Source organism: Lepisosteus oculatus, chromosome 23 (genome assembly GCF_040954835.1).
Source record: "Lepisosteus oculatus isolate fLepOcu1 chromosome 23, fLepOcu1.hap2, whole genome shotgun sequence".
Taxonomy (NCBI): Eukaryota; Metazoa; Chordata; class Actinopteri; order Semionotiformes; family Lepisosteidae; genus Lepisosteus; species Lepisosteus oculatus.
The window spans coordinates 2,332,864-2,360,862 of record NC_090718.1 but is presented as its reverse complement, the minus strand read 5'-3'; the positions used below and the strand labels follow the sequence as shown (position 1 = coordinate 2,360,862).

General features: G+C 46.6%; 4 protein-coding genes across 6 annotated transcripts; all 4 read left to right on the top strand.

Moving 5' to 3' along the window:
- Positions 1-8: 8 nt before the first annotated feature.
- On the top strand, positions 9-19,554 carry LOC107075738 (myelin protein P0-like). The gene is made up of 8 exons (XM_015337941.2): positions 9-212; positions 7,870-7,916; positions 8,339-8,490; positions 9,553-9,760; positions 11,385-11,535; positions 12,422-12,479; positions 12,826-12,912; positions 15,836-19,554. The coding sequence occupies exons 2-8, from the start codon at positions 7,874-7,876 to the stop codon at positions 16,004-16,006; spliced, it is 870 nt and encodes a 289-aa protein (XP_015193427.2). The 5' UTR covers positions 9-212; positions 7,870-7,873; the 3' UTR covers positions 16,007-19,554.
- Positions 19,555-19,758: 204 nt separating this feature from the next.
- On the top strand, positions 19,759-20,234 carry LOC138224668 (histone H3). The gene has a single exon (XM_069182651.1). It carries the CDS (start codon positions 19,759-19,761, stop codon positions 20,167-20,169), a length of 411 nt encoding a protein of 136 aa, XP_069038752.1. The 3' UTR covers positions 20,170-20,234.
- An 813-nt stretch (positions 20,235-21,047) lies between these two features.
- Positions 21,048-21,605, top strand: LOC138224733 (histone H4). The gene has a single exon (XM_069182769.1). It carries the CDS (start codon positions 21,192-21,194, stop codon positions 21,501-21,503), a length of 312 nt encoding a protein of 103 aa, XP_069038870.1. The 5' UTR covers positions 21,048-21,191; the 3' UTR covers positions 21,504-21,605.
- Positions 21,606-22,965: 1,360 nt separating this feature from the next.
- On the top strand, positions 22,966-26,664 carry LOC138224801 (histone H2B 1/2). Of its 3 annotated transcripts, none has more exons than XM_069182864.1 (4): positions 22,966-23,786; positions 24,147-24,306; positions 24,836-25,000; positions 26,257-26,664. In XM_069182864.1, exon 1 carries the CDS (start codon positions 22,981-22,983, stop codon positions 23,353-23,355), a length of 375 nt encoding a protein of 124 aa, XP_069038965.1. In that variant the 5' UTR covers positions 22,966-22,980; the 3' UTR covers positions 23,356-23,786; positions 24,147-24,306; positions 24,836-25,000; positions 26,257-26,664. The 3 variants fall into 3 exon arrangements, with proteins under 3 accessions (XP_069038965.1, XP_069038964.1, XP_069038966.1); XM_069182863.1 differs by having other exon boundaries at positions 24,140-24,306; XM_069182865.1 differs by lacking the exon at positions 24,836-25,000 and having other exon boundaries at positions 24,140-24,306.
- The last annotated feature ends 1,335 nt before the right edge of the window (positions 26,665-27,999 follow it).

Sequence of the window (27,999 nt, the reverse complement as noted above, 5' to 3'; positions counted from 1 at the left end):
AAGTGAAAGCAGAGGGGAAGACGCTTCACATCCCCCCAGCTCACACATGCGTTCAGACGGCTGAGTGTGGTGAGATCAACTTCAAAGTTCGCCTTTTTTGTGTTAACAGATGTCAGCCGCGTCCGGTGACCCCTCTTTCACCTCGCAGGACCTGAGACTCCAGTGCTCGGCCAGTCACTCGTTCATCGCCCTGCGTTCCCCAGTCACGCCTGGTAAGTTTTACGCACATCTTTGCTCTGCTATGCCAGGAGGTTACAAATGAGAGCAAGACACTTTGCCCTAGCAGTTTGTTTCCTTTCAGCAGCTAATTTATCCAGGGATCTCACCCAGGTGGTTCCTGAAAGAAGGCGAGGCGAAGTGCACGGCTGGGCACGGTGGTTAGCTCGTTCCACACCCCCACCGCTCTTCGCGTAAAGAGGGGTCTCCTGCACTCAGTGCTCAATGCGGTTCCCTCTTGTGCCCTTTTGTCCGCGTTTCAGTGCTGATTTTAAAGTCATCTGTGCGTTAATTCTGGCAGTAATCGTGAGGCTTTGGACTTCCTGAATCAGAATCCCCCTTCAGCCTTGTGTGAAGTGAATTGGAAGTTGACCGTCTTTCTGCAATGTTCTCTTTGAAACAGGGCAACTATAATTCTACAGTGGTTCTCGAATTGCCAGGTGGAGTTTGAGAATTCCGTCTTGAGACCAGTGGTTTCTTAGTCAGTTGCTGACAGCGTGGAATGAGCCCTGAATCAGTCCTCTTTATCTGTTACTTTTGCAGTCATGCGAAGGGTGCAAATGGCTCAATGGCTCTCTTTATGCAGGAGCAGATAACCGCTTTTACACAGTGCTTGAACTGAGCTGGTGCTGTCCCATATGCTGAGCCTGCAGTGTCTTGTACGCTGGACCTGTAGTGTCATATACGTTGAACCCACAGTGTCCTGTATGCTGGTCTAATATGCTGAGCCTGCAGTGTTTTGTATGCTGATCCTGCAGTGTGCTGTACATTGGGCAGCAGTGTTCTGTACACTGGACTGGTACTGTCCTGTACATTGGACAGCAGTGTCCTGTACGCTACTGTGTTGTACAGCCTCCCTTGCACTGTCCTGTATGCTAGGGCTGGCCCCATCTAACCCTTGTTTTTGCATATACGCTTCTTGAATCTTGGCACTTTTTAATGGTTTATGAAACTGCAATTCCCAAACTTACACCAGCATTTACAATTTTAGTCATGTTAGACTCAAAATAAGTCTTCTTGCAGTCTGTTATGCTGAACGCCATGTACATTTAAAGGGGAACTGCGGTGTTATTTTTATATTTCGGGGTTAGAAAGAATCGGCATTGATGAATGCATTTCAAACCACAATGAAAGTAAGATGTGCACAGACATGTGTAAAATCTCCAAGGCTTGACATTTCACCGTGTGACATTTATCACCGCACTACATCCTCTGTTGTTGCTAACGGTTGCTGAAAAGCTGGTAAAACACTTTTGTCTTCTCTTGAACTGATTCCTTTAATGTCCTACTCACTGGGGTATCTAAATCCACACTGAACAGTCTTTAGTATGTCCAGAATTCGGCAGCCAGAGTCTAGTGCAAGTGATCACATTACTCCTGTCCTGGAGTCCTTGCACTGGCTTCCTGTGAGGTTTCGTGTCGACTTCAAAATCCTCCTGCTCACCTTTCAGGCTCTGCATGGCCAGGCGAGGTGCCTGACCAGCTTTTCAGTACCTGTCTGAGCTACTATCGTCCTACTCCCCACCTCACCACCTTCGCTCTTCTAATTCTGGTCTCCTATCGGTCCCCCAAGCCCGTCTTCACTCAACAGGTGACAGGGCTTTTCCTGCTGCCCCCCAGAACCTTGGAATTCCATTCCTGAGGATATCAGAGAGTAACTTTCCTCGAGCTCTTTCAGATCAAGACTCAAAGCCGCCTTCTTCAGAAGGGTTTTTTTTTTATTGAACTGGCTCTGCCTCTTTCCCTTTCCCTGCTCTCCTACTGTATTCCAAACCCTTATTGTGACAGTGTCAACCTGCTGTCTCCTCTACTTGTGCACTTTTCTTCTTACTAGGAAGCGCCTCGAGGGGCCACTTTTAAAGGCGCTATATACACCGAAGAGTTTTTCTGTAATATGTAAGAGTCAGTCCCTGAAGATTTCAATCTTTACACTTTGTTGCTAAAGAGCTTTGCTTCTGCCAGGCGTTAGAGTAACAGGCCTGTTTCCATCAGATGTGTTATCTGTGGTTTTCAGACGGGGGGGGTAGATACCGGCGCTGTTTGTTTCTTCAGTCGCTTGCTCCAGATGCGCGCACCTGCGGCGTGGTTTTCCCCAGAACCGCAGCAGCTCTTTTGTTTCGGTTGTGTTCCAATGTTTCCGCCTCCACGGTGTTTTGTCGCCAGTGACGTGGGGCGGGAGGGTCCACGTACGGGCTGGTCCGGTTCGCGAAGGCGAGAGGCTGGAGTATCGGATTGATTGTACGTTTCGGAGCGGCTCGGGGGCTCCGTGCGGGAAATGAACAGGACTCTGCTCCTATTGGCATCCACAGGCACCACTTTACCTCTGTCCGCCAGCGAGAGCAACTGAAACCATGCAAAATTCTCAGGCAAAGGGTTGAATGCGCGAGGGCGGCAGTGGGGACAGGCACACCAGGCTAGGCTGGGTAGAGGTCTTGGGAGGAACAGGGCTAAACAACAGCACAACTAGTTACATCCGTGCTTACTTTCTCTCTACACAACTATTTCCATGACCAGGGTCAGCTTGGAATTCCGAAGCCTCTGTGATTCGATGGAGCAAAAGGGTGTGATTCACTTGGGATTTAACACGGATACTTTCTTCCGCGGGGAATTAGATGAAGCCACCTGGAAAACACACAAACACCTACGACTGACCTTGAAATAGCCCAAAAATGTAATTCTTGTTTCTGGCAGCAAATGCCCCATTTTCTCCTGCGTTGGGAGACTCACGTGTTATAATACAAAACCTAAGTGGTTAGTAGTTAATTGATCCAAGGGTCTGGTCCAGGCTTTTCTAGAAAGAAACCAGGGAATTGGTTTCAACAACCTAGCTGGGTAGCTTGTTTCACACTCCCGCCACCTTTTGTGTAAAGTGGTGCCTGTTGTAGAAGGTTGGTCTTTAGACGAATATAAATATATCCCCGGATACATCCGACAAGTTCACGGCGTTCTCAATGGTAAAAACAGCCATAAACTGCACCTAATATGATGCGCTAAACACATGAGAAAACAACAGTTTGTGCACACTTCGAATTTGTCTGCTTTCATTTGAATTGTCCCTACCTGCTGTAACTTCTGTTTTTGAAATTTAAACTTCTCCAACCACGGCCCTCTCGACAAAAAAAGAAAAACACCAAAATAATTCAAACAAAAAAAACAGGAAGCTTAAGTGTAAAATGTGAATATTGAAAGCGTGTTTTGCTTCTGCTGGTACGAGAGTTATTCAGATGTCCATTTTCACCTTTAAATATCATTCATTGATCAAATGTTTTTTTTTATGTTAAAAGTGCAAGCCACAGAGTTTTGTTTTTGGCACAGTTATGCGACCTGATCTTCAAAATGCAATAATAACTGTTTTTATAGCACGTTCTCTGCCAAGCAATTGGCAATCATGATAATAATAATAATAATAATAATAATAATAATAATAATAATAATAATTGCTTACACTCATATGTTCGTTTGAAATACATTTAGGTAGTATTTTGCATGCTTCCACAATATTCTTCCCAAAACAACTTGCCGAATCTTTAGATTTACTCATCTATGATGTCCTTGATACACGCCATCGCGCTGATTACGTTAAGGACACTGCTTACGAGAAAAGTTGGTCTGATCGATAAACATTTTACTGTTCTTTTATCCTGGCTGCACTCTGCTTTTACTGTGGTGTACCACCCCACAACGCAAGCAGTGGTAGGGACGCTGACGAAAACAGAAGACTGCTGCAGCTACCAAGAAAAATAGAGGAAATGTTTTTTTGCAGTCAGACTCTTTGCACAGTTGGGATGCCCAGAGGAGAAAATGACCGGCTGTCCTGACAGCGGTGTGATGTCATTCCCAGCTGGCTAGACGCCTGCAGATGGTGTCTGATGTAGATAAACGCCGAGACGTGCATGAAGGTATCGAAAACACACTATGAATACACAATGGAAAACACTGACCTAAAGAAAGGCCAGATATACAAACAAAAGGTCTGAGCTGTTTGTGTTGACTCACCTTTGAGACAATATAGGAAAGCTATAACACAGCCAGACAAAATGTTAAGCTACATTGCTACAAGTAGTAGGATTAAAATCAAGGGGTTCTGAACTGTATAACGCACCAGTTGGGATATATCGTACAGTTGGATCCCTGTGTATGTTAGAAAAGACTATACTAATCTGGACTCTGTTTAGAGCTGGATTCTGGGGTTTAAGGGTGTGTCTCCCTCTTGAAGGAACTGAACCTCTTCGGTCGTGAACCGAAGATCACAAAGGAGATCTAATACTCGCATTCTGATTTCCTCTGGGCCTTTGCCAAAGTCATTCCAGCGGAGCTCTTTAAGATTCACAGTGACACATGCAGTTAAAACAGCAACAGCAAAACGAAGAAGAAAAAAAACAAACAACCGCCTCAAAAACAGGAAACCAGCAACAAGAAACGAGCCGGCCGCACCGTGATCATTTCAAGTGTGAAACTCGTTCTGCCTGCCGCCTGGAGCCCTGACTGGGGGGGGCTCTGTCTCAGGTCGTCGCTGCTCGGGGAGGAGTGGGAGGGGGAGAAAACGAAACTTCTGGTGAAGGGCGTTTGTGATCGGCATCCTCGCTCCAGCTCTCTGGCTGAGAGGGGCCCAATACAGCCCTCTGTCACACATGACTCACTTCCTCCTCTCGTCCGTGTGTGTGTGTGTGGGGGGTTCTGACACAGCACGAGCGCCCAGGGGCAAATATCAGGAAGATGAGCTCTGGAGCGCCACTGCCTTGGTCCTAATGCCCCAGTAAAGTGACAGGGACACTATACTGTAAAAAGGCACCGTCCTTCAGATGAGACGTAAAGCCGAGGTCCTGACTCTCTGTGGTCATTAAAAATCCTAGACTAGTTTCTTGAAAAGAGTAGGGGTGTTACCCCAGTGTCCTGGCCAAATTTCCCTCTGGCCTTTACCAGTCATTGCCTCCTAATAATCCCCATCTCTGAACTGGCTTCATCACTCTGCTCTCCTCCCCACTGAGAGCTGGTGTGTGGGGAGAGGACTGGAGCATCATCCAGGTGGGGGGTCACACATTGGTGGTGACAGTGGGATTCCCCACGACCTGTAAAGAGCTTTGAGTGGAGTGTCCAGAAGAGCGCTATAGAAGTGTAAGGAGTTATTATTATTAATCCTTGTCGGTTACGTCCCCGGGGTTACCCCGAGAAGGCTGCTAAATCCCTTAGTGCATGAGCCTGCAAATATGCGTTAGTCATTTTTCCAGGGAGTAGTTGTAACCATCACTTGTCAGGAATAATGAAATCCCAGAATAAGAATGTTTGTGCATGTTTATCAAGTATTGAAGTGTTTTGGTTTGATTGGCACGGTGGCAGAGTGGTGAGCATTGCTGCCTGGCAGCGCTGGGGCCCTGGGTTCAATTCTGGACCTGAGGTGCTGTCTGTGTGGAGTCTGCATGTTCCCCCATAGTGCTTGTGGGTTTCCTCTGGGTGCTCCGGTTTCCTCCCGCATGCCCGAAGACTTTCTGGCAGGTTCATTGGCATCACAGTGTAAAGGTAAAGCTTTGTCCTCATGGCTTGTGGGTTTTGGGTTCGAGTCCCACTGCTAGTATACCTGGGGTGAGGTTCTGTACCGCAGTGGCTCCAGCACCATCATTGCTGGTGGGGGTGGGGTGGGGGGTGTTTGTGTGCTCTGTAGTCTGCTTAACACTGCAGAAGCTCCGATGAGCTGTGGTCTGATAAGCCACTGTGGTTCTGGTCTGTACTTGACCTTCTTATCGTGACAAAGTGCAGACCTTTTTCCGAGAACTCTGGTTTTATTACTTGAGAAACAGCACGTACAGCACTAGAGCCGACGTGTGCAATGTGCACATATAAGCTAAACTGCTGAAGTGTTGAACGTTTCAGCTTGGCTTGAGATTTACTCTGCGACAGCAAAAAAAAAATACTGAAATGGATGCAGGGTGATCTTCTAGTCCTTGGGAACAGATTAAAATACAGGGAATTTCAAATTCAGACTGAATGCTCACTATAACAGCTTTCATTAGTGAATTAGAGGGCAGGGTGTGTCGTTTCCTTAGAAGGAGATTCTTGCTGCCTTGCACACAACCCAACTCTGTTTGTCTTATCCGTTTTCTGGGTATCCGAGTGATTTGGGGTGTAGAGGCTTAGGCAGTGGGGGCAAGGCGCTGGCATAGTGGTAAGCTCTGCTGCTTCACAGCGCTGGGGCCCTGGGTTCAGTTCTGGGGGTGCTGTCTGTGTGGAGTTTGCATGTTCTCTCTGGGTTTTTGTGTTTCCTCCCACAGTCCAAAAACATGCTGGTGGGTTAACTGACGTCTTGGGAAATCGGCCCTGGTGTGAGCGTGTGTGTGCGCCTGTCTTTGACCGGCAATGGACTGGCGTCCCATCCAGGGGGTACCCTGCCTTGTGCCCATTGCTTGCTGGGATAGACTCTGGCTCTCCCGTGACCCTGAATTGGATAAAGTGGTTAGAATATGGATGGATGGGGGAAAAACTGGCTGGGTGTTTGATACCATATTATTCTCAGCTGTGTCTGTTCATGTACCGATCACCTACTAAGCACTATTTAGTCAAAAATACAGAAGCAATGTAGTAGTCTGAGGAGAGCCTTTTTAAGGTTCTGTGCCCCTGAATTTGAAAGAAATAATGCCCATAAACTAGGAGATTTGTGAAACCAAGGACTGAGTGCAGATCATTTGTGCTGAATTGGATACATCTGTCAAAAAATGGAGGGATGCATGAATGTTTAGACAATGCTCTTGACACTGGTGGATGAGAGGGCTAAATTCTTTACCTTTCTGATTTCTTGAGTCAATTCTGCTCCAGAACTGAGGGAGTGAAGATCGAGGACCACTCTTAATTCTCCACGTAGTGCAGTAAACGACAGGGAGTTCATTTTCTTGGGTATTCCTACACTTTTATGCTCCCTGCATCGCTGTGGTCTTTGTCCGAATAAACCTGCCCACTGCACTCTGATTCCTGGCAGAAGAATATTACTAGAACGACGTATCTCATTGCTGCAAGCAGTGTCACAGGTGGGGCAGCACACTGGTGGTGGTGGAGGGGATCCCCATGACCTGTAAAGAGCTTTAAGTGGAGTGTCCAGACAAGCGCAATATAAGTGTAAGGAATGATTATAATTAAAACCAGGGTCTGTCAGAATTAGCTTTTTGTTTAAAACAAAAGCTCTTCAATGTCATGAGAAGATCGCCACAATACAGTTTCTGCATTATGAAGACTATAAAGAGAGTACAAAACAATGAAAAGTGTATGAGCAGTGATGCTTTCCAAGACTAGAATGATAAAAACCTTCATCTCTCATGTGGTAGAAACAGTATACGCTTTAACATTTTTTCAGTTTACAACCGGATCCAGTATCCCAGCTTTTATATAGTCGACTGTAGCAAGAGAAATAAAAAAAAAAGTCATTTTGAAACCTGCTCTTCCTCTTACTAAAAGGGATACAGGGCTGTGGCATAGGTGACAGACTTCCCTGCCTGAACAGGAATTTATCAAAACAGTGTGGCTTGCAGAAGGGGGATTTCCAACTGTTCTGACCAGCAAGGGCTTCCAGTACAGTTTCTTACAGAAAATTAATCTGAATGCACTTCAATCTAAAGTCCAACTCGCTATTCAGACAAGAGATCTAAATTAATATATTTTATTTTACAGGTTCATGCAAAGAATGGTCATCATCTTTTTGGCTGCAGTTTCCAGCGGTGAGCATTAGTCTGTTTTAGTGCAATACGTGAGTCATAGATGTCGTTGGCACCAGTGGTTCCTGTTTCAGGGTCCAGGGTTCGACTCGCACACTGTCTGTGTGGAGTGGCCATGTTCTGAGTTTGTAGTACTGTAGTACTGGTGTTTTAATAGTATGAGCCAGGTATACTGGTGTGGTAATGGTGTTTATGATCCAGGTGTACTGGTGCTGTAATGGTATGCTCCAGGTGTACTGGGGTGGTAATGGTGTTTATGATCCAGGTGTACTGGTGCTGTAATGGTATGATCCAGATGCACTGGGGTAGATAATGGTATTTATGACCCAGGTGTACTGGTGCTGTAATGGTATGATCCAGATGCACTGGGGTGGATAATGGTGTTTATGACCCAGGTGTACTGGTGCTGTACTGGTGTTTTCCAGTGCTACTGGTGTGCAGTGCTGGAGGAGTGGTGTTCACAGCCCATGAGCTGCAGGGGACTGTGGGCTCTGACGTCCGGCTGCCCTGCACCTTCTCGCTGACCGCAGGAGAGAGGAGTCAAGACAGCAGCGTGGAGTGGGAGTTCCAGGAGAAGGTAATGCCTGCCACAAAACCACAAACGGTTACAGACCGGTCACACATCACAGGTAGACAAGCTGGCATGTAGATCTAAACTGTAGGGCAATTCAGAGCTCACTAGGGTCCCAGCCTGGATTTAGAATAAGTAGGTCTTAGATTGGGGAAGAAAATGCAGATATAGCCTTTGATTTTTGTAGAGTTTTGATGATGTTCCACATAAACAATTCATTTTTATTTCAAGCCGATTTGCATCCCAGTAGGCCTGCGTGGCAGCTCAGTGGTTTGAATTGCTGCCACAGTGCGCCAGGGCCCTGTCTGTGTGGAGTTTGTATGTTCTCCCTGTGTTCATGTGGGTTTTCCTGCTGGCTTCTGGGGAAAACTGGCCCTGGCGTGAGTGTTTGTGTCTGGTTTCCCATCCAGGGTGCACCCTGCCTGGGACAGCGAGGTTTAGAAAATGGTTGGATGTGTGAAATCCTACTTAGGAAACAAAACAGGCAACAGCTAAGAAGCAACATCCAATATGCTTAAGAGCTGAAAGCAAATAAGTCTTATTAAGTCAATTATGACTTTAGCCGCGTAACAGAGAGATGGGCGGGAAAAAAACCCCAACAAGACCAGGACTGAGAACCCCCAAACTTCAAAGTCTGTGACGTTTATCTCCTGGAGAATGGATCAAACACCTCCGAGCCCACGCCTGAATTAGCCAGTAAACACAGCCAAGATACACTATCGATAATAAGATCATCTATTTTGGCAGTTTGCAGGTAACGCCGCTTAGAAGATATGCTAAATGTCACGGATTAAATTATCAGTTTTTTTAATTGATCAGTTATTCACAGGTCAAGGATTCAATTATTTATCAGCATCCGAGACAGCAAAAAAAATTAAATATATTTCTATGAGCTTTGTAGTTTTCAGTGGTGAATATCTCATGCCTTATAACATATACATTAAATAAACATTAGATCATAAACGTATACATGAAATTAAGGGGTCGCCCCCTTTTTTCCCCAGCATGAAATCACCTTTGAAAACACATTCAAATAACACTCTTTATTCTGGCTGCCTGTCCGAGCAGGTGATTTTCTTCTACTACCAGAACCACAGTATCCCGTCCGAGAGGTGGGTGTCCTTCATTGGGAACATCGGGGAGAATGACGCCACCATCCTGCTCCGCAATGTCACTGCAGCCCACCAGGGGGAGTATGTGTGCCGCCTGCGCCCAGCCAACAGCCCTCTCATCTACAAGAACAGCACCCAGCTCCGCGTCACCTCCCCGGTCCTAGGTACGAAGCCCACCCATCCATCTTCTAACTACTACATCCAATATACTGTAGTGTTGCTGGGAAGCCAGAGCTTATCCCAGCAAGCTAGTCTTAGTCTTAGCCATAGGCCTAGTCTTAGTCTTAGTCTTAGTCCTAGTTCTAGTCCTAGTCCTATTATTGATTTTGGAAAGCATGCACCTTTCCAAACCTAAGAACACTGTTCAATGTGATATGGAAAGAAAAAGCCAAAAACACAATACAAAGTAAAGAAAATGGAACAAGAACCTACAGGCTCGGAAGTAGGGCAATCAGACATAGGCTGTAGTAAAAAAGGTGAGTTCAGATTTGAAGAGAGTCAAAGAGGTAGTATCTCAAAGAATCGGAGGAAGGGCATTCTGTAGCAAAGGAGCAGAGCTGGGAAAAGGGAAAATGGTCACTAAAAGTCCGAGATTTCTTCTGGGGTACAGTGAGCAAAGGACCAGCCTCAACTGGCCAGAGCCTACAGGAGGGGGTGTAAGCATGGAGGAGCTCAGAGGCTTAATTAAAGCCTTACAAGTCAGTAACATGATCTTGAATACGTGACTTTATAGGTAACCAATTTAGAGATTTAAGCATGGGAGTGATGTGCTGCCAGGACTTGATGTGATTTAGAAGTTTAACTGCAGGCTCTTGGACATATTGCTGAGAACATACTGAGGAGTGTTAGGGAACCCACAGAGCAAAGAGTCCGGAATTCCCCCTGAGCACTTGACCTCTGAAGGTTCCTCAGTGTTTCTTCAGGGCACCTTGCCTTCGTAGCTTCGAGTTTTACCTCATGTAACGGTGTGGGAGTAGGCGGAGCACAGGGAAAAAGCCGACGTCCCTAACTGAGGGACGGAAGCACCGTTGTGAGGTTAGCGAGAACCGAAAATAACACAAAGAAGGGTGCAAAAGCAAAACAAAATGTCAATCTATTGATAACGTGCCTGCATATGTACACACTGAGCCCATTGTGTTGTGAGTTATGCAATCGTCCAAGAAAAGACATTTCGTTTAAAAAATTTCCTGTTTTTGTCCCGGATGTTCCTGAACTTACATTTCACTTCCGTGTAATAAATGCAGTTGTGTCTCAGGGTTATTACGGCGGCACATCTTTGATGGGTGAAGCCTGATTTGACTGGCTACTGATATCAAATACTGAATTGAGGATAGCCACCCATTAAATGCCCCATTTCCTTCAAGAGACCGCTGGATTGAGATTCCTGGGTCTGTGAGCTAGCAAAACCAGACCGTTGGTAACTTTTGAAATGTGTTTTTGATGCACCCAAAACCCAAGCAGCTTTCAAGCAGCCTGGGGTTCAATATGAGAATTGTACTTATTATACTTATGATAGAGGATGCCTTTTGTTCTATGAAGCATGTTGGCATGTCCACAGATGTTTACACACATGTTCTAACGGATTTGTATCTTTCTCTCCCTCTTTCACTTCTCTCCCATTCTGCCCTCTTGTTCAATCCCTCCATTTTCCCTTTTCTCCCATCCTCCACATCTCTCAACCTGTCCTCCTCTTTTCTCCTGGATCGCTCTGCTCTCTCACTCTGCCTCTGTCTCTGCATTTTCCTCTCCCTCTTCTCTCTCCAATCCCTCTCCCCCTCCCACTGTCAGCCCAAGGCAGGACTATCCTAACCCCCCATGCTCAAGCTGCCCAGTGGCCCATGTATGCGGGATCCGTGGGTGGAGGTTTTGTCCTGGCTCTGGCCCTGGCGTTCGGCCTGTGGGCGTTCCAGCGGGCTCCCTGCCGCCACAGCAACCAGGGGTAAGGCAGGGCTTACTGAAGACAGAGTGGCAAAGGGAACAGACGAGCAGAAGGGGATGTCACCCCCTTAGAGCCTGGTCAATTCTCCTGGTTGCAGGGGCCTGGCCCTGTGGCGCAGAGCTATTCTCCTGGAGCAGGGGCCGGGCCCTGTGGTGCAGAGCAATTCTTCTGCTGTAGAGGTCCAGCCCCATGGTACAGAGAAATTCTGTCCCCTGTCAGAAGAAGTGGCGCTCTTGGAGGTCTAAGTCCACAGCTTTCTATTGGAGGTATTGATCAAATCCGGTGGGTGGGGAGCAGAGCTGCATTCACAGAGACAGAGAGTGTCAGGAGACTAACAGATGGATGAACAATCCTAAAATGACAGGGAGACCAAAAGGGCAGGGGAAAACCGACAGAAAGGCGGAGCCGCAACAAAGAAAAGTATAAAATGGACATGATGATAACAGAGAGATAAAAAGACTGAGTGAAAGAAGAGAGTCTGAAGTCATCTGATAAGGACAGAAGAGTAGAGGGGAAGGAAAGTAGGAGAAAATAGGGGAAGACCAGGAAAGACCAAAGGGGAGACCTTTGCTTTGGTTTGCATAACCTAAACAAGACCGGGTTTAGGAGGAACAGTCTTATCGCACAAAGCCCAGACAGCAGTACAACCATCTTAGTTATTGTGTGAAAAAGCACACAATCAAGAAGTATTAGACGAAACGTTCAGAAGTATGTCACATTAAGAGTCCCTTGTAAATTCTTTACAGTTTTTTGGTGCAACCCGATGAGTTGGCCCTTCCTCCTTCTCAGTCAACTCTTCTCAATGGGTTTTTCACGAGAGAAAAACAGTTTTGGCGTCACCTCGACCTTCTCAGGCTGAGCTCCTGTCTGCTGTGTCTCGTTTCAGGGAGGGGCTTAGCCAGAGCCTGACCAATGCTGGAGACCGGAACCCCAGAAATAACAAGGTAACTGATCGACCGACAAACCACCCATGTTTTTTCTAAGCGCTTCTTCCGATTCATGATTGCGGGGAAGCTGGAGACTATCCCAGAATGCAACGGGCACAAGATGGGATACATCCTGGATGGGACGCCAGTCCATCACAGGGCACAGGCACGTATGCACGTACGCACGCACCAGGGCCACTTTCCCCAGAAGCCATTTAAACTACCCATGCGTTTTTGGACTTCGGGAGGAAATCAGAGTGTCGAAACACCAAACATTAATCAATCATGTTTGTCGATCAGTTGCTGATCACTGTGTTAAGAGGCAGCAAACTTCTTACCACCTCTTCCTCCTCCTCTCTCTTAGGACTCCGATTGCTATGTCACCCTGGGCCGGACCTGTGCTCCCCCGCCACCCCCAAGACCCCATGCCGAAGACCTCTACATCACCATGGTGAGTGTGGGGCACCCAGGAGAATCCAAGGGCTCCAAACGAGAGCAGAGAAGACAGGCAGTGACGTGGCTGTAGTTCATTCCATTGCACTTCCAGAGCGCGGGGAATAAACATCTTCCCCACCGGCAGGCTGCACTGAGCACTGCGTGAATGAATACGTACACCCGTACCTCTTTTTATGAAGTAATTCGTTCCCAGAAACCCTTTCGTACAGCGAAAATTCATCCCAAGAAAAAAACGATTTTCATTATTGCTTATGGGGCAAAATTCCGATCCATTCTGGACTCTGAAAGTCACCCCCAGCGTTTCCTTTTCTTACCAGAAAATGACAAAAGAAGCAAAAACGACTCTCATTCATACTGCAGTTGATGTTCTTAGGAATAAAAAAAACACTGTTAGACATCATTAATCATAACTACAGACAGCACTGTACAGTAACCACTTCATTTGCTTTTTGTGTGATCACACATGTACACAATTTTTAATTTTCTTAACACGTTTAGTGTCCACAATCAAGTCTAAACCTCAGATATTCTCCGGAAAGTAAGAGCGCTCCCGAAGCGAGACGCGGCGAGCTGGATCAGGCCTTCCGCAGGCCCTGTGCAGCCTCTCGCCAGACTGGTAAGCAGGACGTGTTGCCAACACTAGAAACGAGCCTTCCCCTTCTCTCCCGACACTTGGCGGGGGATTCGAAATTTCTCTTTGTCTATCGCTTCTTCGTAGTTTTTGAGTTGGCCTGCGTTACTACACATGTGGGTAACAATTCACGTGCTCCGCCGTATCCGATTTTCACAACTTCCGGAAAAACAGGTACCGGTGTACAAGGGAAAAGAGGATTCGAGAGCTGCAGCTCTAGCTGTGCAATTGGCGAGATGGTGTTACCATGTTGAGGACTTGTGGGTGTAACAGTAATGTCTGTGCTTGGCTGAGGTCTCAAGTGCAAAGCTCTCAGCATTACAGCTGAACTGCAGCCCTTTGGAAAAGCATCATGCACTCCCTTTCGATGACCTCTCATCCTGTTGATTTTTGTTTTGGGGGGGGGGTACCATAACTTTCAGGGTTACAGTGGTCTAGAGCCTGTTCTGCCCTGGATTGAGCTGCAGTCCATCTGTCCATCTCAGTTTCCAATGTTTGTTATCAAGATTTGTACCGACAGATGCCGGCACAAGCTACAAATGAGTGAGGAAATGAATTTAACGAGCCACACAATCAGTTTTAAATCTAAACAGATCTCTCTCTGCGAGTCAGGTAGCGACTTTCAAGCCAAGATTCCACTTTGAATACCAAGGAGCTTTCAAAAAGAACTTGGGAATAAAGTTGGTGCAAGGTACAGATTGAGAGAAGAGTATAAACACTGTCAAACACTGAATATCCCTTTGAGCACGGTGAGATTGATCATTAAGTGAAAGTTGCCTTGTCCTGCCCAGCTATATCCTGGGCAAGCAATAAACAGGTCAGGGGCTAAAAGTGTTAAATAGCTCAACGGCCGAGATAGGAGAAAATGCCCAGGAGCCAGTGATAGCCTGGACACCCCACAAAGCTGGCCAGTATATCATGAGTGGAAAACCCATTGCAGATCCCAAATGGATTTTACAGCGAAACGTTTAAGTGATATTGCAGCCGTGTGGAAAAGACATCTATGGTCAGAGGAGGAAAAATTGAACGTTTTTGCTCTCAATGCATCATGATTGGTGAAAACCCAACATAGAGCATCGTCGACACCACTCCTGCTGTCGAGCATAGTGGCGGTAGCTTTGTTATAATTCTTCTTCCCACTTGACAAGACTGAGCCAAAAAATCCCTAGTGGAAAGCGTGCTTCAGCCTGCTGAAGATCTAAAAATGGGACCAATTTGTCCTTCAGCAGCACAATGACCCAGAGCGAGACTGAACTGACCTATCATGAAGAAAGTGAATGTCCCTGCGTGTGCAAATCTGGCAAACGCGTATCCAAAAATGAATCACAATCGCTGTAATTGCCGCTAAATCTTGCTGAATAATGCTGCTAAAATTTGACTTGGTGGGTGACTACTTAAACAATTAGCATGTTTTAGTGGTTCTTTTTTTGCTTTGCAATTTTTCCAGACATTTAACTTTTTACCATGAACAATGTTATCTGAGTATACAAGCTTTGATTAAAACTATTCACTTGAAAGAAAAGCACCTACAGCGTTGTTTCACAGGCAGATGAGTTGGCCTATTTCTGCTTCTTTCAAATACTGTATGGTTTAGATATTTGACTGGATTGCCACTGAACTTTAAGAATCAATGGGAAAATAAGCTGCAGTAGGCTCTACTGCTGCAGAAAGAATTTTAGCCAAAAGGTCAACTGAAATGGTGCATATTTCACTTTCTTTTTGAAAACAAAACACAGGCTTTTTTATATCAAAAAGGGTGTGCCGTTGTAGTAACTGGACCGGGTCTCTCCAGGACCAGGGTTACAGACCCCTGGAGTCATTGGACTGGAGCTCTCAATAATCAGGAGTATAGACCCCTGTACTAATTGGATCAGGGTTCTGGACTCCTGTAGGACTCCAGGACCAGAGTTTAAATCAATTTCAAAATACGTAATATAACAGACTCATTAATTTTGATAGTAAAGCTTAACTGTAACAACAATACCAAAAGAGGGAGACTGGGCTCAAGATCGACATCTCAGGGACTCAAACTCAGATCTTTATGCTCTTGAGCAACAATTTTCAGTGAGTGGTTACCGCCATGGTTCACCTCCAGTCCAGAGCTCCATCCAGGACCGACCCAGGTTTGAGTGTACAAAAGCCCAGAAACCCTGACACCGCCTCTTCTTTTTCTACCGCGTCTCACTTTCCGCAACGCAGAGCTGTTCGCAGCCATGAAAGCCTGCTGCGGTTTTCTCTCCTGCCCCTGTTCCTGTTGGTGTAACGCTCTATTCTTTCCCCCCGGCAGCACAGAGCCCCCGAGGAGCTGCCCAGGCCTGCACAGACGCCCAGCAACAGGAAGGGGCTACCGGCAGAGTGGCTGGCACTGGACAGCATGCACCCCGAAAGTGAGCATTCCTTCCTGAAGAAGCACCTCTGCGCCAGTACTGTCCCCCAGGCAGATACCCTCACTGTCTAACACGGACGTGTCCTGGTATTTAAGGCTCTGCTTCCAAAAGAAATGTTGACCATTCGTACGAAGCTCCTCTACCATCGGGTTTCAAATTGCAGGATGCAAAAGCAGCTCTCTGGTCAGAGCAAGGCATCTTTGACGGGTCAACCCGTGCCTCCCAGCCGTGACCAACCAGAGCTCAACCTCGCAGGCTTCACCCTCACAAACTCTGCCCTGCTCTCAGCACCATGGGCGCTGGAGAGATTGAAATTCAGGTACTCTGTCAGTATTGCTGCTGTGCCTTGTTCAAAGAAGTCTTAACAAGCTGGTTAAGCAAGATGTACTTATGGCTACACCCACGCGGGCAATCTCCTGGAAAATCAGTGACACACAGATGCTCCACTAGCTTAGTTCAAATGATCAGTTTCATAACCAACGATTTATATGTTAACAGTTACACAGATTGGATCTTTAACCTCTCTTATAGGCAGGTGCTAGACTAGCCACTCTCTGGATATTACTCTCTCTTCAGCGACTGCTGCAAGAGTGTTGTCTACTGTCCTGAGACAATCTCTTGACCCTCAGCTACACTTGGTAAACAAACCTGCCTCTTCCACGCTAACAGTTAGTTAATCTAGTTAACCTAGAATTCTGTTTGGGCTGGGGCATGCTCTTCATGTAAATACTCCGACCAACTTCTTCAGAGAGTCCTGTCTATCATTTCAGTGGCTGACCTGCTTGTTGATCTTGTCCCAATCTATGAGTGGAAAGTTAAAGTCTCCCTCTATTACCACTTCTTCCTGTCGTGGCTCATAGCAAAACCCCTAACAGAAATGGCCTTTTTCATATCTTCTCATAAGTTTGACCCCTAAGGTGTCTGACATGCACGTTTCCTCCAGGCTAACTTCCGGTGCCTGTTGTATGGTTTGTCCATCTTTCCTACCTCTGGACTGTTCTGCGTCTGCTAATGTTGTATTACATCACCGTCCCGAGCGCCATGTTTCTGTAGTTCCAGCTGCTGTTGTTTCTTCATGGAGTAGCTGCTGGATTTGCAGGCAAGACGCAAAAACAAGGAAGCGAAGTAAAAGACACCCGAAAGCTGAGGCCTAGTTTGTAATTCAATTGCTCATGTCTTGCAGGAATGCTGAAACCAAGGCCGATGTTAAAAGTGAAAAATGCAGAAATGCTGTACGTAAATCTTTGATAAACTCTGTGGATTCTTCTTGCTAAATATGGTCTGCCATTAGAATGCCTTCTAGAGTCACGGTATATTGTAGTAGTGCAGAAAATACTGGATAAAAGGCAACATGGTGGCACAGTGGTGGGCATTGCCACCATGCAGGGCTGGGGCCCAGGGTTCAGCTCCTGGAATGCTGCTCGTGTGGAGTTTGCATGTTCTCTCCATCTGTGTTAGTGTAGGTTCCCCCCCACAGTCCAAAAACATGCTGGTACAGTAGGGTAATTGGCTTCTGAGTAAACTGGCCCTGGTGTGAGTGAGTGAGTGTGTGTGTGTGTGGCTTGCTGAAATAGGCTCTTGCTCCTCCGCAACCTTGAAGTGAAAAGAGCGATTGAGAAAATGGATGGACATGTGGGATGTTGCATAGAAAACACAATGGTAAAAAGGAGGTAAAAAAAGCACCCCCCCCCCAGCGCAGGGGAAACAGCCAGATCGTTTGTTCTGTGGGACGTGGGCATCAGGGCATCTCCTGTAACAAACTCCTTGAGCCAGCACTGGCAGCCTGCAGCTCCTTGGCTGCCCCCTTGTGGCAATCTTAAAATACAGCAGCAGCATTTAGATATTGCCCAGATATGGCTTTTTTTTCAGAATGAATTTGGAAACTACAAAACGCCACCTCAACGTCTTAAACGCCCCTCACTCCCTTGCGTGATCTCTACGCTCATGGTGAAGGGAACAGATTAGGAGTAGTACACTAACAGCATTTGGAGATGTTTTTTTTAACAACTGATCAACAATAATTCCCATTTGTAATCTAACAGTTCCGGGTGTTTTTGTGTGACTGTTGACATCCTGCGAGATGGGGGACGTTTAAGTTGTAGGTTGATCAGCAAACAGTTATCTCCGTTAACCGATATTCGTTATCGATGTTAAGCGATATCTCTGCCCTGATATTTGCTCCCTTAACCTCCCACTGCGGCTTAAAAATTCTTGGTCGGAGAGGGAACTTTAAAAAACGTCTCTCGTCATCATCTTCTGGGGGTGTGCACCCCACTTTAGTCCTTCACATTATTCAGCAGTAAGTGTGTAAGAGCGATGATCATCCCCACCCCATCCCACCGCCAGATGAGCAGACCTCTGGGTGGGGCGCAAATAAAAGAGCCCAGCAGGATCTCTCTAGGAGTCTGTCAGTGATGCTATGAATGAGAAACAAACTCTTTTGCACTCATATGGAATGAAACTCACTCCTCTGAGTGTCCAACACTCCCACACAGGAGTGCTAGAAACACACTGGGAGAGACCATGAGAGATCAGAGCATAACCTCTCCAGAGTCTGTCTATTCCTTATTTCTCAATGGGAGAGAAATTAATATACTGATGACAAGTGTCTGGTGCGATAACTCCAGTATAACAGAGGAAGCAAACAAAGTGAACTGTGGCTGAAAGTCACAACTCCTGAGTGTTGATGCACATTCTCCGAGTTGAAAACTACAAAGCATATCCAGTCCCTAACTGTAACACTACCTCTGATCCTGCTCCTCACTCTTTTACACATGATCAACAACGGAGCTCAGAAGGGCACAGAAGATACTGAGGTGCTGCTGCAACTCTCAGCTCTGAATCTATAGCCTTCAGGCTTTACTGATGTGACCCAGAATATTAGTGATGATAGCGAGATACAGGTACTGTTCAATTACAGGGGACAGAGTTCTAGACAAGAGAATGGAAAAGAGATGAGTTGATGTTAGATTTCCAGGAGATCACCATCAGTGACTTCAGTGCTGGAGCTGTAGTGAAGGAGAGTTGGTGTGATGCACCGAGTGTGATCTAGACTGGCTTGCCCTACAAATCACAGAGCTGGATATTGTCTCCTCTGAGAATCTTCACACTTTCAGTCCTCAGTGAGAGTGATGAACAGCAGGAGGCAGATGGATGTTTATTAATCACATTGACGGACTTGAACAAGGTCAGCAGTAGTAGCATGCCTTCTAGAGTGCTGGAATGACAGAAGTGCAATATAATGAATAAATTAAGTCAAGTTGTGCCAGTGCACGTCCTTACACAATACTGATTAACATCAGGAGTCCTGTCTGTGAAGCACTCACACTGGAGTAATATAGACATCGGGGGGAATGAAAAGTGAGATAGGAAACTGTTCACAACAGGAAGTTCTGTTCCTATTAAAATGTAATTGAAAGGGATGCCTGCTTGGTCAGTAATAGCGTTCAGAAGCTTTTGAATATGAGGAAGGAGACAATCATGTTAATGATTGAGTTAAGTGATTCTCAGATCCAAAGCTGCAGTAGCAGACTATCAAAGCAGAGACATTGGAACAGCCAGAAATTGGAACAAGGGTGTGTGATTCCTTCATAATGAGATGAAATAACAATAAAATAGTCATGGGCTCAGATCTATTATAGAGTCTGTTTGAATGTCTAACATTGCATAGGGTACAAAAACTGCGCGCTCCTTCTCAAACTATCCAATCAGCGAGAGGCTCCCGAGGCCTTCAGCCAATCAGGACGGGGCTGCCTGCGCAAATAAACCCGAGTGCGGGCTGCTGCTCTCAGTACAGTGCTGATTGTGAAGAGCAGCGAGGAAGATGGCGAGAACCAAGCAGACCGCTCGCAAGTCCACCGGCGGCAAGGCGCCCAGGAAGCAACTGGCCACCAAGGCTGCCCGCAAGAGCGCCCCCGCCACCGGCGGCGTGAAGAAGCCCCACCGCTACAGGCCCGGCACCGTGGCTCTGCGGGAGATCCGCCGCTACCAGAAGTCCACCGAGCTGCTGATCCGCAAGCTGCCCTTCCAGCGCCTGGTGAGAGAGATCGCCCAGGACTTCAAGACCGACCTGCGCTTCCAGAGCTCCGCCGTCATGGCTCTGCAGGAGGCCAGCGAGGCTTACCTGGTGGGGCTCTTCGAGGACACCAACCTGTGCGCCATCCACGCCAAGAGGGTGACCATCATGCCCAAAGACATCCAGCTGGCCCGCCGCATCCGCGGGGAGCGCGCTTAGACACGGACCGCCTGCTGCAGCATCTTTTCCCTTGAACACAAAGGCTCTTTTAAGAGCCACCACAACACTCGAGAGGGTTACATTATTCCATTATAGTCTGTACGAGGCACAATTCTCGTTTGGTTAGCTGAGAAGTGAAATCCCGACCGAGAAGCGGTTTTCTACCCCCTCGTGTAAAAGCCCCCCTGCACGACTACACTGCTGCAGTACACCAGCGACACACGTCTCCCCTTTTGCTCTAAATTCGTTTTTCAGCATTCATATCCACGTTTGAAAGTGTTCAAATGCATGAGACTATTTTAATGACACAAGAGCGATTGGCATTAACCAATTAATCCCTCCCCCCTAGAGAAGATTCTTCTTCTTTCCGGCATTCAGGCACCTCGGTTTAGAAGGTGATTAAATACGAATTACGGATTTATTCCTACAGTGATTAAAGTCTTAGTACAGTTCATAATCTATACACCGTAGTATGTTGTATTTTCTGTTCCGTATGGGGCGTTTTGGTTCAGAAAAGAGCACCTCACATGTGCAATGGATTCTGAATTCGATATCGTTCTTCCTAGATACGTGGGTTCGGTATTGACACATTTCTTAATGCTGTCGGTATAGCATGGGTTTAGGTTTCCTTTGCTCTACAGTTTTATCCTGTAAGTCAAAAACGTGCTGCAGCACCGACTATCCTGTATTGCTAGCGCTCGATAAGACTGGGCTTTTCTCGAGTCCAGGTTCAAGCATTCAAACCACGTGGGGAGAATTTGCACAATCCTACAATGCCGTTGGTTAGGGAAGTAATCATGACAATTTCGAAGTGTAGCCTGTTTAAAGTTGCTGTGGTGGAGAGCTCTCCGGCAGGGAAGAGGTTCCTGTGCAGTCTGGGCTGCTGCTGCGGTCGGAGAGGAGGCGGGCTCGTGTGTCAGCGCGCCTCCTGTCTCAAGCAGGTCCGCTCTCAGGCTTGAAAAGAGAAGCGCCGCGGCTGCAGCCCAGCAGTGTGTGTCGTGTCACTAACTGATAACTCGAAGATGTCTGGAAGAGGCAAAGGCGGAAAGGGACTCGGGAAAGGAGGCGCTAAGCGTCACCGCAAGGTTCTCCGCGACAACATCCAGGGAATCACCAAGCCCGCCATCCGCCGCCTAGCTCGCCGTGGGGGAGTGAAGCGGATCTCCGGGCTGATCTACGAGGAGACCCGCGGGGTGCTGAAGGTGTTCCTGGAGAACGTCATCCGCGACGCCGTCACCTACACCGAGCACGCCAAGAGGAAGACCGTCACCGCCATGGACGTGGTGTACGCGCTGAAGCGCCAGGGCCGCACCCTGTACGGCTTCGGCGGCTAAACAGGAGCGGAGCTTCACTGCCGGACCGGACCCCGACGTATCAACCCAAAGGCTCTTTTAAGAGCCACCCACATTATCAAAATAGAGCTGAAATCTAAACCATCACTTTAGAATGTGTGTGTTTTTTTTTTTAAAGCAAGCAACACTTTGCAATTGCTGTGATGATTCTTAAATTGAGATGCAGGGCTTATCAATCGTTACATTGGTGTGGATCTGGTTGCTAATGAAATAATTTATTGCTGAAAGCGTTTTGATGGAGTGGTAGTTCTTATTGTCATTACTACTAATTCTAATTAGGTAATGAGTAAAGAATGAAGCTCACTTCCTTAATATTTTTATTTTTCATGCATGCTTCATGGCTTTTAAGAAAGGGCCGTTTCTAACCCTCCCCACCCCGAGAGGAAGCGGCTCAGCTTTGTTCAGGCAGACTCGGTGAGAGGACGAGACGATGCGCTTGAAATCCACTTCATTCGCCAAAAGCTAATCTCCTACATGCTATTTTGTAGAAAAGGTTTAGGGTTTAGTTTTATTGTGCTCAGACTAATTTGAAACCAATGCTGAAGCTCAAAAGTGTGGCGATAAAATGCTGTTGGTTGTTCCAAAGTGCTTTTAAAGTTGTCTAGAATATCACCAAAACTGTGCTTTTGACTCCAAGTTTGCACAAATCGCACGGTTTACGCCGAGCACATTGTTTTCTAGGGTAGGAGACATAAGCGTAATGAGAGTCGGATTTCAGAAAATCTGTACGTTTAGACTATTAGATAATGGGACAGAATGGGGTTCAGCTTCTAAATGTTTTTTTATTCTTCATGCTGGGTTTGTCTTTTAAGAAAGAGCTTGTGTAATCGGGCCGTTTCTAACCCTCCCCGCCCCGACAGGAAGCTGCTCAGCTCTTTGTTCGCTCAGACTCGGCGGGAGGTCGAGACAAAGACCCCCGAAGCGCTTGAAAGCCATTTGCTTGAGAGCCCTTCTGCTTACGTTCATGTTGTAGAAAGGTTTAGTGTGATGTTTTCTTGTGCTCAGACTAATTTGCCCAAAAGCGTTGCGATAGGATGCTGTTAGCTCAGAACTGATTTTAAAATTGCCTAGAACATCACCAAGAGTCCTTTTGACTCCAAGTTTGCACAAATCGCACATTTTACGCCGAGCTTATTTTTTCTAGGGTAGGGGACATAAGCGTTATGAGAGCGGGATTTCAATAAATCTGCACGTTGTGTTAAACGGATCACACGGTCCTCTGTTCCTTTGGGCGCGGGCGGAGGGGAGAGAGAGGCGCTTGGAGTCAGAGCGAGCGGCTCGGGCGCTCACCCGTTTGAATTTCATTGGCGCAGAGCGCAGCCAATAGGAGAGCAGCTCTCTCGCTGACCAATGAGCCGCCTTGTGAGCTGAGCGAGCTGATTTGCATGCGGGCGCTATAAATAGGGGGCTGAGAGTCTAGAACTCTCATGCTTGTTTTCACAGAGTGCAGTTTGTGAAGATGCCTGAACCAGCGAAATCCGCTCCCAAGAAGGGCTCCAAGAAAGCCGTGACCAAGACGGCCGGGAAGGGCGGCAAGAAGCGCAGAAAGACCAGGAAGGAGAGCTACGCCATCTACGTGTACAAGGTGCTGAAGCAGGTGCACCCGGACACCGGCATCTCGTCGAAGGCCATGGGCATCATGAACTCGTTCGTCAGCGACATCTTCGAGCGCATCGCCGGCGAGGCCTCCCGCCTGGCGCACTACAACAAGCGCTCCACCATCACCTCCCGGGAGATCCAGACCGCCGTGCGCCTGCTGCTGCCCGGAGAGCTGGCCAAGCACGCCGTGTCCGAGGGCACCAAGGCCGTCACCAAGTACACCAGCTCCAAGTAAACCCGGCCCGCCCGTCCCGGATCGGCGAACCCAAAGGCTCTTTTAAGAGCCACCCACAGAGTCGAGAAGGAGCAGTCATGACCTCTTTTTGTGTGTTTGTGCATGTTAGTGCTTTATCCGAAATACCGTAGGGCGTTTGAGCTGTGGTTATTAAACGTTTCGGACAGAACAGGCTCTGTCTACATTCCACGTCTGTATTTTATGCAGATTCCGTTTGCGTTCAATATTGCAAGCTGTCTGAAGGACGTATTGTTGGTTTAATCCGAATATGCATTTTCGGGAAGTATAATTTATGGCTAATTAATAGGGATTTCACGTCAAATAACGTGAACACCAGTACTGTTCGTGCCTCTCGGCTCTCCGGCAGGGAAGAGGTTAATGTTTCTGCTGCTGCGCGAGTCGGAGAAGAGGAGGGATCGTGTCTCAACCAGGTCCGCTTGCATGTTTTCTCCTTTTTATTTTGAGTTTCTTTTAACGATTAGAAATGTACAACTGCGTCTAAATCCTGTTATTATATGGTTGCATGTTTTTAGGCAGTCTAAATCGGGCGAGCTTCCATGACGTTTTCTGTGGAATTTCGGTATTACGATTATACGAGTCTTTACTATAGAAAACCGAGATGAATAACATAAATATGTCTGACCGTATGGTGTGAAGGGTCTGCGAAACATTTAAATATCTTTCCATTGATAGAATTAATACTCAAATTCTTGTGAGAAAGAGCAGTTGCTTTGACAGAGAAACCGTTACAGGACCGATAGAAAAGTATCTCACTGTTTGTAAGGTTACAGCTGAACCAGGGCAGAGCTCCTGGGTGCAGAGACCACGACTGTCCAGCAGAGGGAGCAGGAGAGAGAAGATCAGGACACGCTTGTCTGGAAAACAAGGCGAAAGTCTTGAACATAAGAACCGCAGTCCACAAAAATGAACGATTTCAACTGTGGATCTCTGGTGAGTTAAATGATTTCTTCGTGCTGTTTGATTGCTGTTTTAGTGTCGGGTCATTAATAAATAGTAAACGGAACGCAGGTTAAAGGAGTGAATTTAATTTGCTAATTTAATTTACTGTGCGCCTTGCTGGTTTTAAAATCTGTAGAAATGGTGCAGAGGAAGAGACGAACTCGAGGTGTGCCCATTTGTGAATTCTGTGCTGTAGTTAGCCTCGGAATGGTTGAGGGATACAGTACAGGCATTGAAAGCACAATGTTTCCCTCTGTACTGTTGTCCCTCCTGGGTATACATTACTGCACAGAGCCAACAGGTACCAGTCTGCTGGGGTATACATTACTGCACAGAGCCAACAGGTACCAGTCTGCTGGGTTATACAGTACATTACTGCACAGAGCTGCAGCATTGCCAGGTGGGCTAATTGAACCCAGAGCCCCAGTGCTGTGAGGTTGCGATGCTAGCCACTCTACCAGCATGCTGCCCTCACTATCAGCTCATAATCCTTTCTTTTCCTTCACCCTGACTTTTGAAGTCACAGCTCTGACTGCCTTCGGTAAGACTTCACGTTCCTCCCGGGTGAAGCCGTGTCTCCAGCTCTGTGCAGCGTCGTGACCCAGCGCTGTGTGACAGGTGTGCTGGCAGAGAGCAGAGACCCCTCACATCTGAAGATCTCATGAAGCAGCCACTACAGGCCCAGGTAAGACACTGCTTGACAGCTTTATAGCTGCTCATCGAGTACCTTAATATCAACACTGGAGCATAATGTTGATTGTGTAATGAGAAGATTCAGCAGAATATATTTAAAGAAAATGGTCAGACCTGTAGATCAGTGGAAGAACAGATACAGATTTCAACAAGTTCACAAATTTGGGGAAACTTCTGTTGGAAAAACCTGACATTTATTTATGCATCCTAAAATTCAAACGCATCAAAAAGGAAGCGGTTCACAGAGTTGTAGGTTGTGTGGAGAGCAGGTAGAGAATCACTTACACGTAATCCTGTCCTGCCTGGAAATTCAACAATACAGGCAGATACTGGTGAGCCTGGATTGGATTTACAGCCTCACTCAAACCTGATTTCATTTGGTGAAAGAAGATGAGCCAGTCTTCCAGTGTGGATTACGAGCTGTCTGTTGTGTTTTTACTGACTAGTTAGATTTCCTCCATCTATACTGACACAGTGTAGAGAGTTAACCACATGGAAACATCATGTCACTGTCGGATGAAGGAGGACAATTGCTGTGTCGTGTTTAGGCCTTTTGTGTGTTTCCTCTTGTCGGTGAATAATAAACCTGTGAGAATAACTGTTGGAAGTTCTCCGCTGTAATTCCAGGTGTTGTTGGAATTCTGCAGTTCTGTTCTGGCAACAATACTGATAGGACTACTATACCGTCAGCACTTCACTCAAAGACTCAGCACGTAATCTAGGCGTCATATTACAGTTAAGAAATATTGCAAAACAAGGGTAGTTTCTCTCCACTCGAGACAGATAAATTAATACATGCTCTTGTATACAGCAGGTTAGACTACTGCGATGCCCTACTATCAGGGAGCACCCACCACTCTTTCAACGCCTTACAGAGAGTTCAGAACACAGCAGCTAGAATTGTTACTAGGAGCAGAAAGTACGACCATATAACCCACATACTTAGCTCTCTTCATTGGCTTCCTGTCAGGTACAGGGCGGACTTCAAAATCCTTCTACTTACTTACAAGGCTCTCAGAGGTCAGGCACCTGTCTATCTAATGGAACTTAATAATGTCGATCTCAGTATTCAAATTCAGACTGAAGACCTATTACTTCAGTCTAGCCTGCTCACACCTTAAATTATAGCCTGCTGCAGCCATGGCTGCTGGTGCTGCTGTACATGCCATTGTGTGTCTCTGTGTTGGCCCACCAGGTAGCTACATCTGTTCTGACCAAACTGTCCTATTCTCCTCCCCATGTGTCCAGGCTGGGCACCATTTGAGTTGGATGCTGCATCACTGCTATGGATCCAAGAGGGACATCGTGGATACAGCTATCGTTTAGGAGGATTTTTCTGGTCTACAGAGATCTGCATGGAGTACTGACCTACAGAAGACATGATGGATGGACTAATACACTTATTCATTTATTCCTTTTTTTAATTATATAATGTTAGCATGCCCAAAAGGGGTTGGGCAGACAGTTGACCTTGGACCCCTAGAGGTTTTTTTCTCCTTACTGAGGAGTTTTTGGTTCCTCTCCTCCGTTGTCTTCTGGTCTTTCCTGTTCTGTATTCACAACCTGTATGGTCACTTGCTTTGTCCAGCGCCTTGGGGCAACCTTGTTGTGAAAGGCGCTATATCAAAATAAATTGCATTGAATTGAATTCTGCAAGTCGCTCTTTAAATATCTCGCCTGTGACTTCGCCGGTTTCCCAGCTCACAGTCGGAGGACAGAGGCTGCCCAGGGGTGCAGCTCGGACCCCCAGTCGCCACACAGGCCGTGTTCTGCTGCAGTGAGGCCCGAGTCTGCCAGGGGTCAGAGGTCAATAGCCCTGGGGTCTCTCCAGCTCCCTGTGCCCCTGAGGGAGGAGCCTGTTGTCTGTAGAGAGTAGCGAGGGGATCAACATGGCTGGACAACTTGCTCCATTCTCCCACAGCTCTTTGGGTAAAGAAGTGTCTCCTGTTTAAAAAACTACAACACTTGTTTGGTGTATTTAGACTGTTTCTTTACCAAGGAGCGATTGCTGTTCTATAAAAGGGATTTCACACAGCAGCAGTTAGGTGTTTTATGAGTAATGGTCTAGAACAAAATTAATCTGTAGCAAGAGTGAAGAATTAATTAGAATACCCCCCCCCACACACACACACATGGCAGAACTGACAATTACTTAAATACAAGAACTTCGGGTCTTTCTACACTGTGTGGATAATTCAGTATTAGCGTAGGTCTTCTATTTGATGAATATTATCAAGATAGGTTTCAACATAAAGCGTCTAAAACTGCTGCCTTGCAGGTCTTGATTTTATATCCGAATAGAAGAATCGTTCTGTATGGAGTCCGCATGTCTCCAGCCTAGAGCCCTGTTCCTGTTGAATTGGTATTAGCCCTACCGTGAGCCCCAGAGACAAACTTCTTAATTTAAACGTCTGGGGAATGGACGGGCGTTCACACCAGCCAGATGAAAGAAATTAAAACTAAGCATTTTGAAATTCTTTTTTTCTGCCCGTCTTGTACGAACAGTAATATCACGGGCTTTCTGCTAACTGTCTCCTCCCGAGAAGCTGGGACGATGCTGAAGGATCTGGAGGAACTGCAATCCGAAGTAACAGGTTTAGAAAGAGCTTCAGGAATGTTGGTATTGACGGTAGAGAGTCGCCGTCTTTACTAAAGCCCCGTTGAAGAATCGCCATTGAAATAACTGATTTGGAAAATTTGAGATAATCAAAACCATAGAATACGCTTGTACAGCATGTTATAAAAGCGTATCGCTGGAAAAACTCGAAATACTCCGAATTTCACAGGGATAAAACTGGCTAGTTTGACAAAACTTGTCCGTCTCCTTCTTAGAAACAGCGAGTCCGGGAGTGTGTTAATGACACTGAACATAGAGCAAAATAAATCATCCGTTTTAAATATTTCAGAATTCATTCTTATTGTGTTTCATGACCGTCGGTCTCGACTGTATTATTTACACCTTGTTTTTCTCTTTACTGACGTTTTACGTAC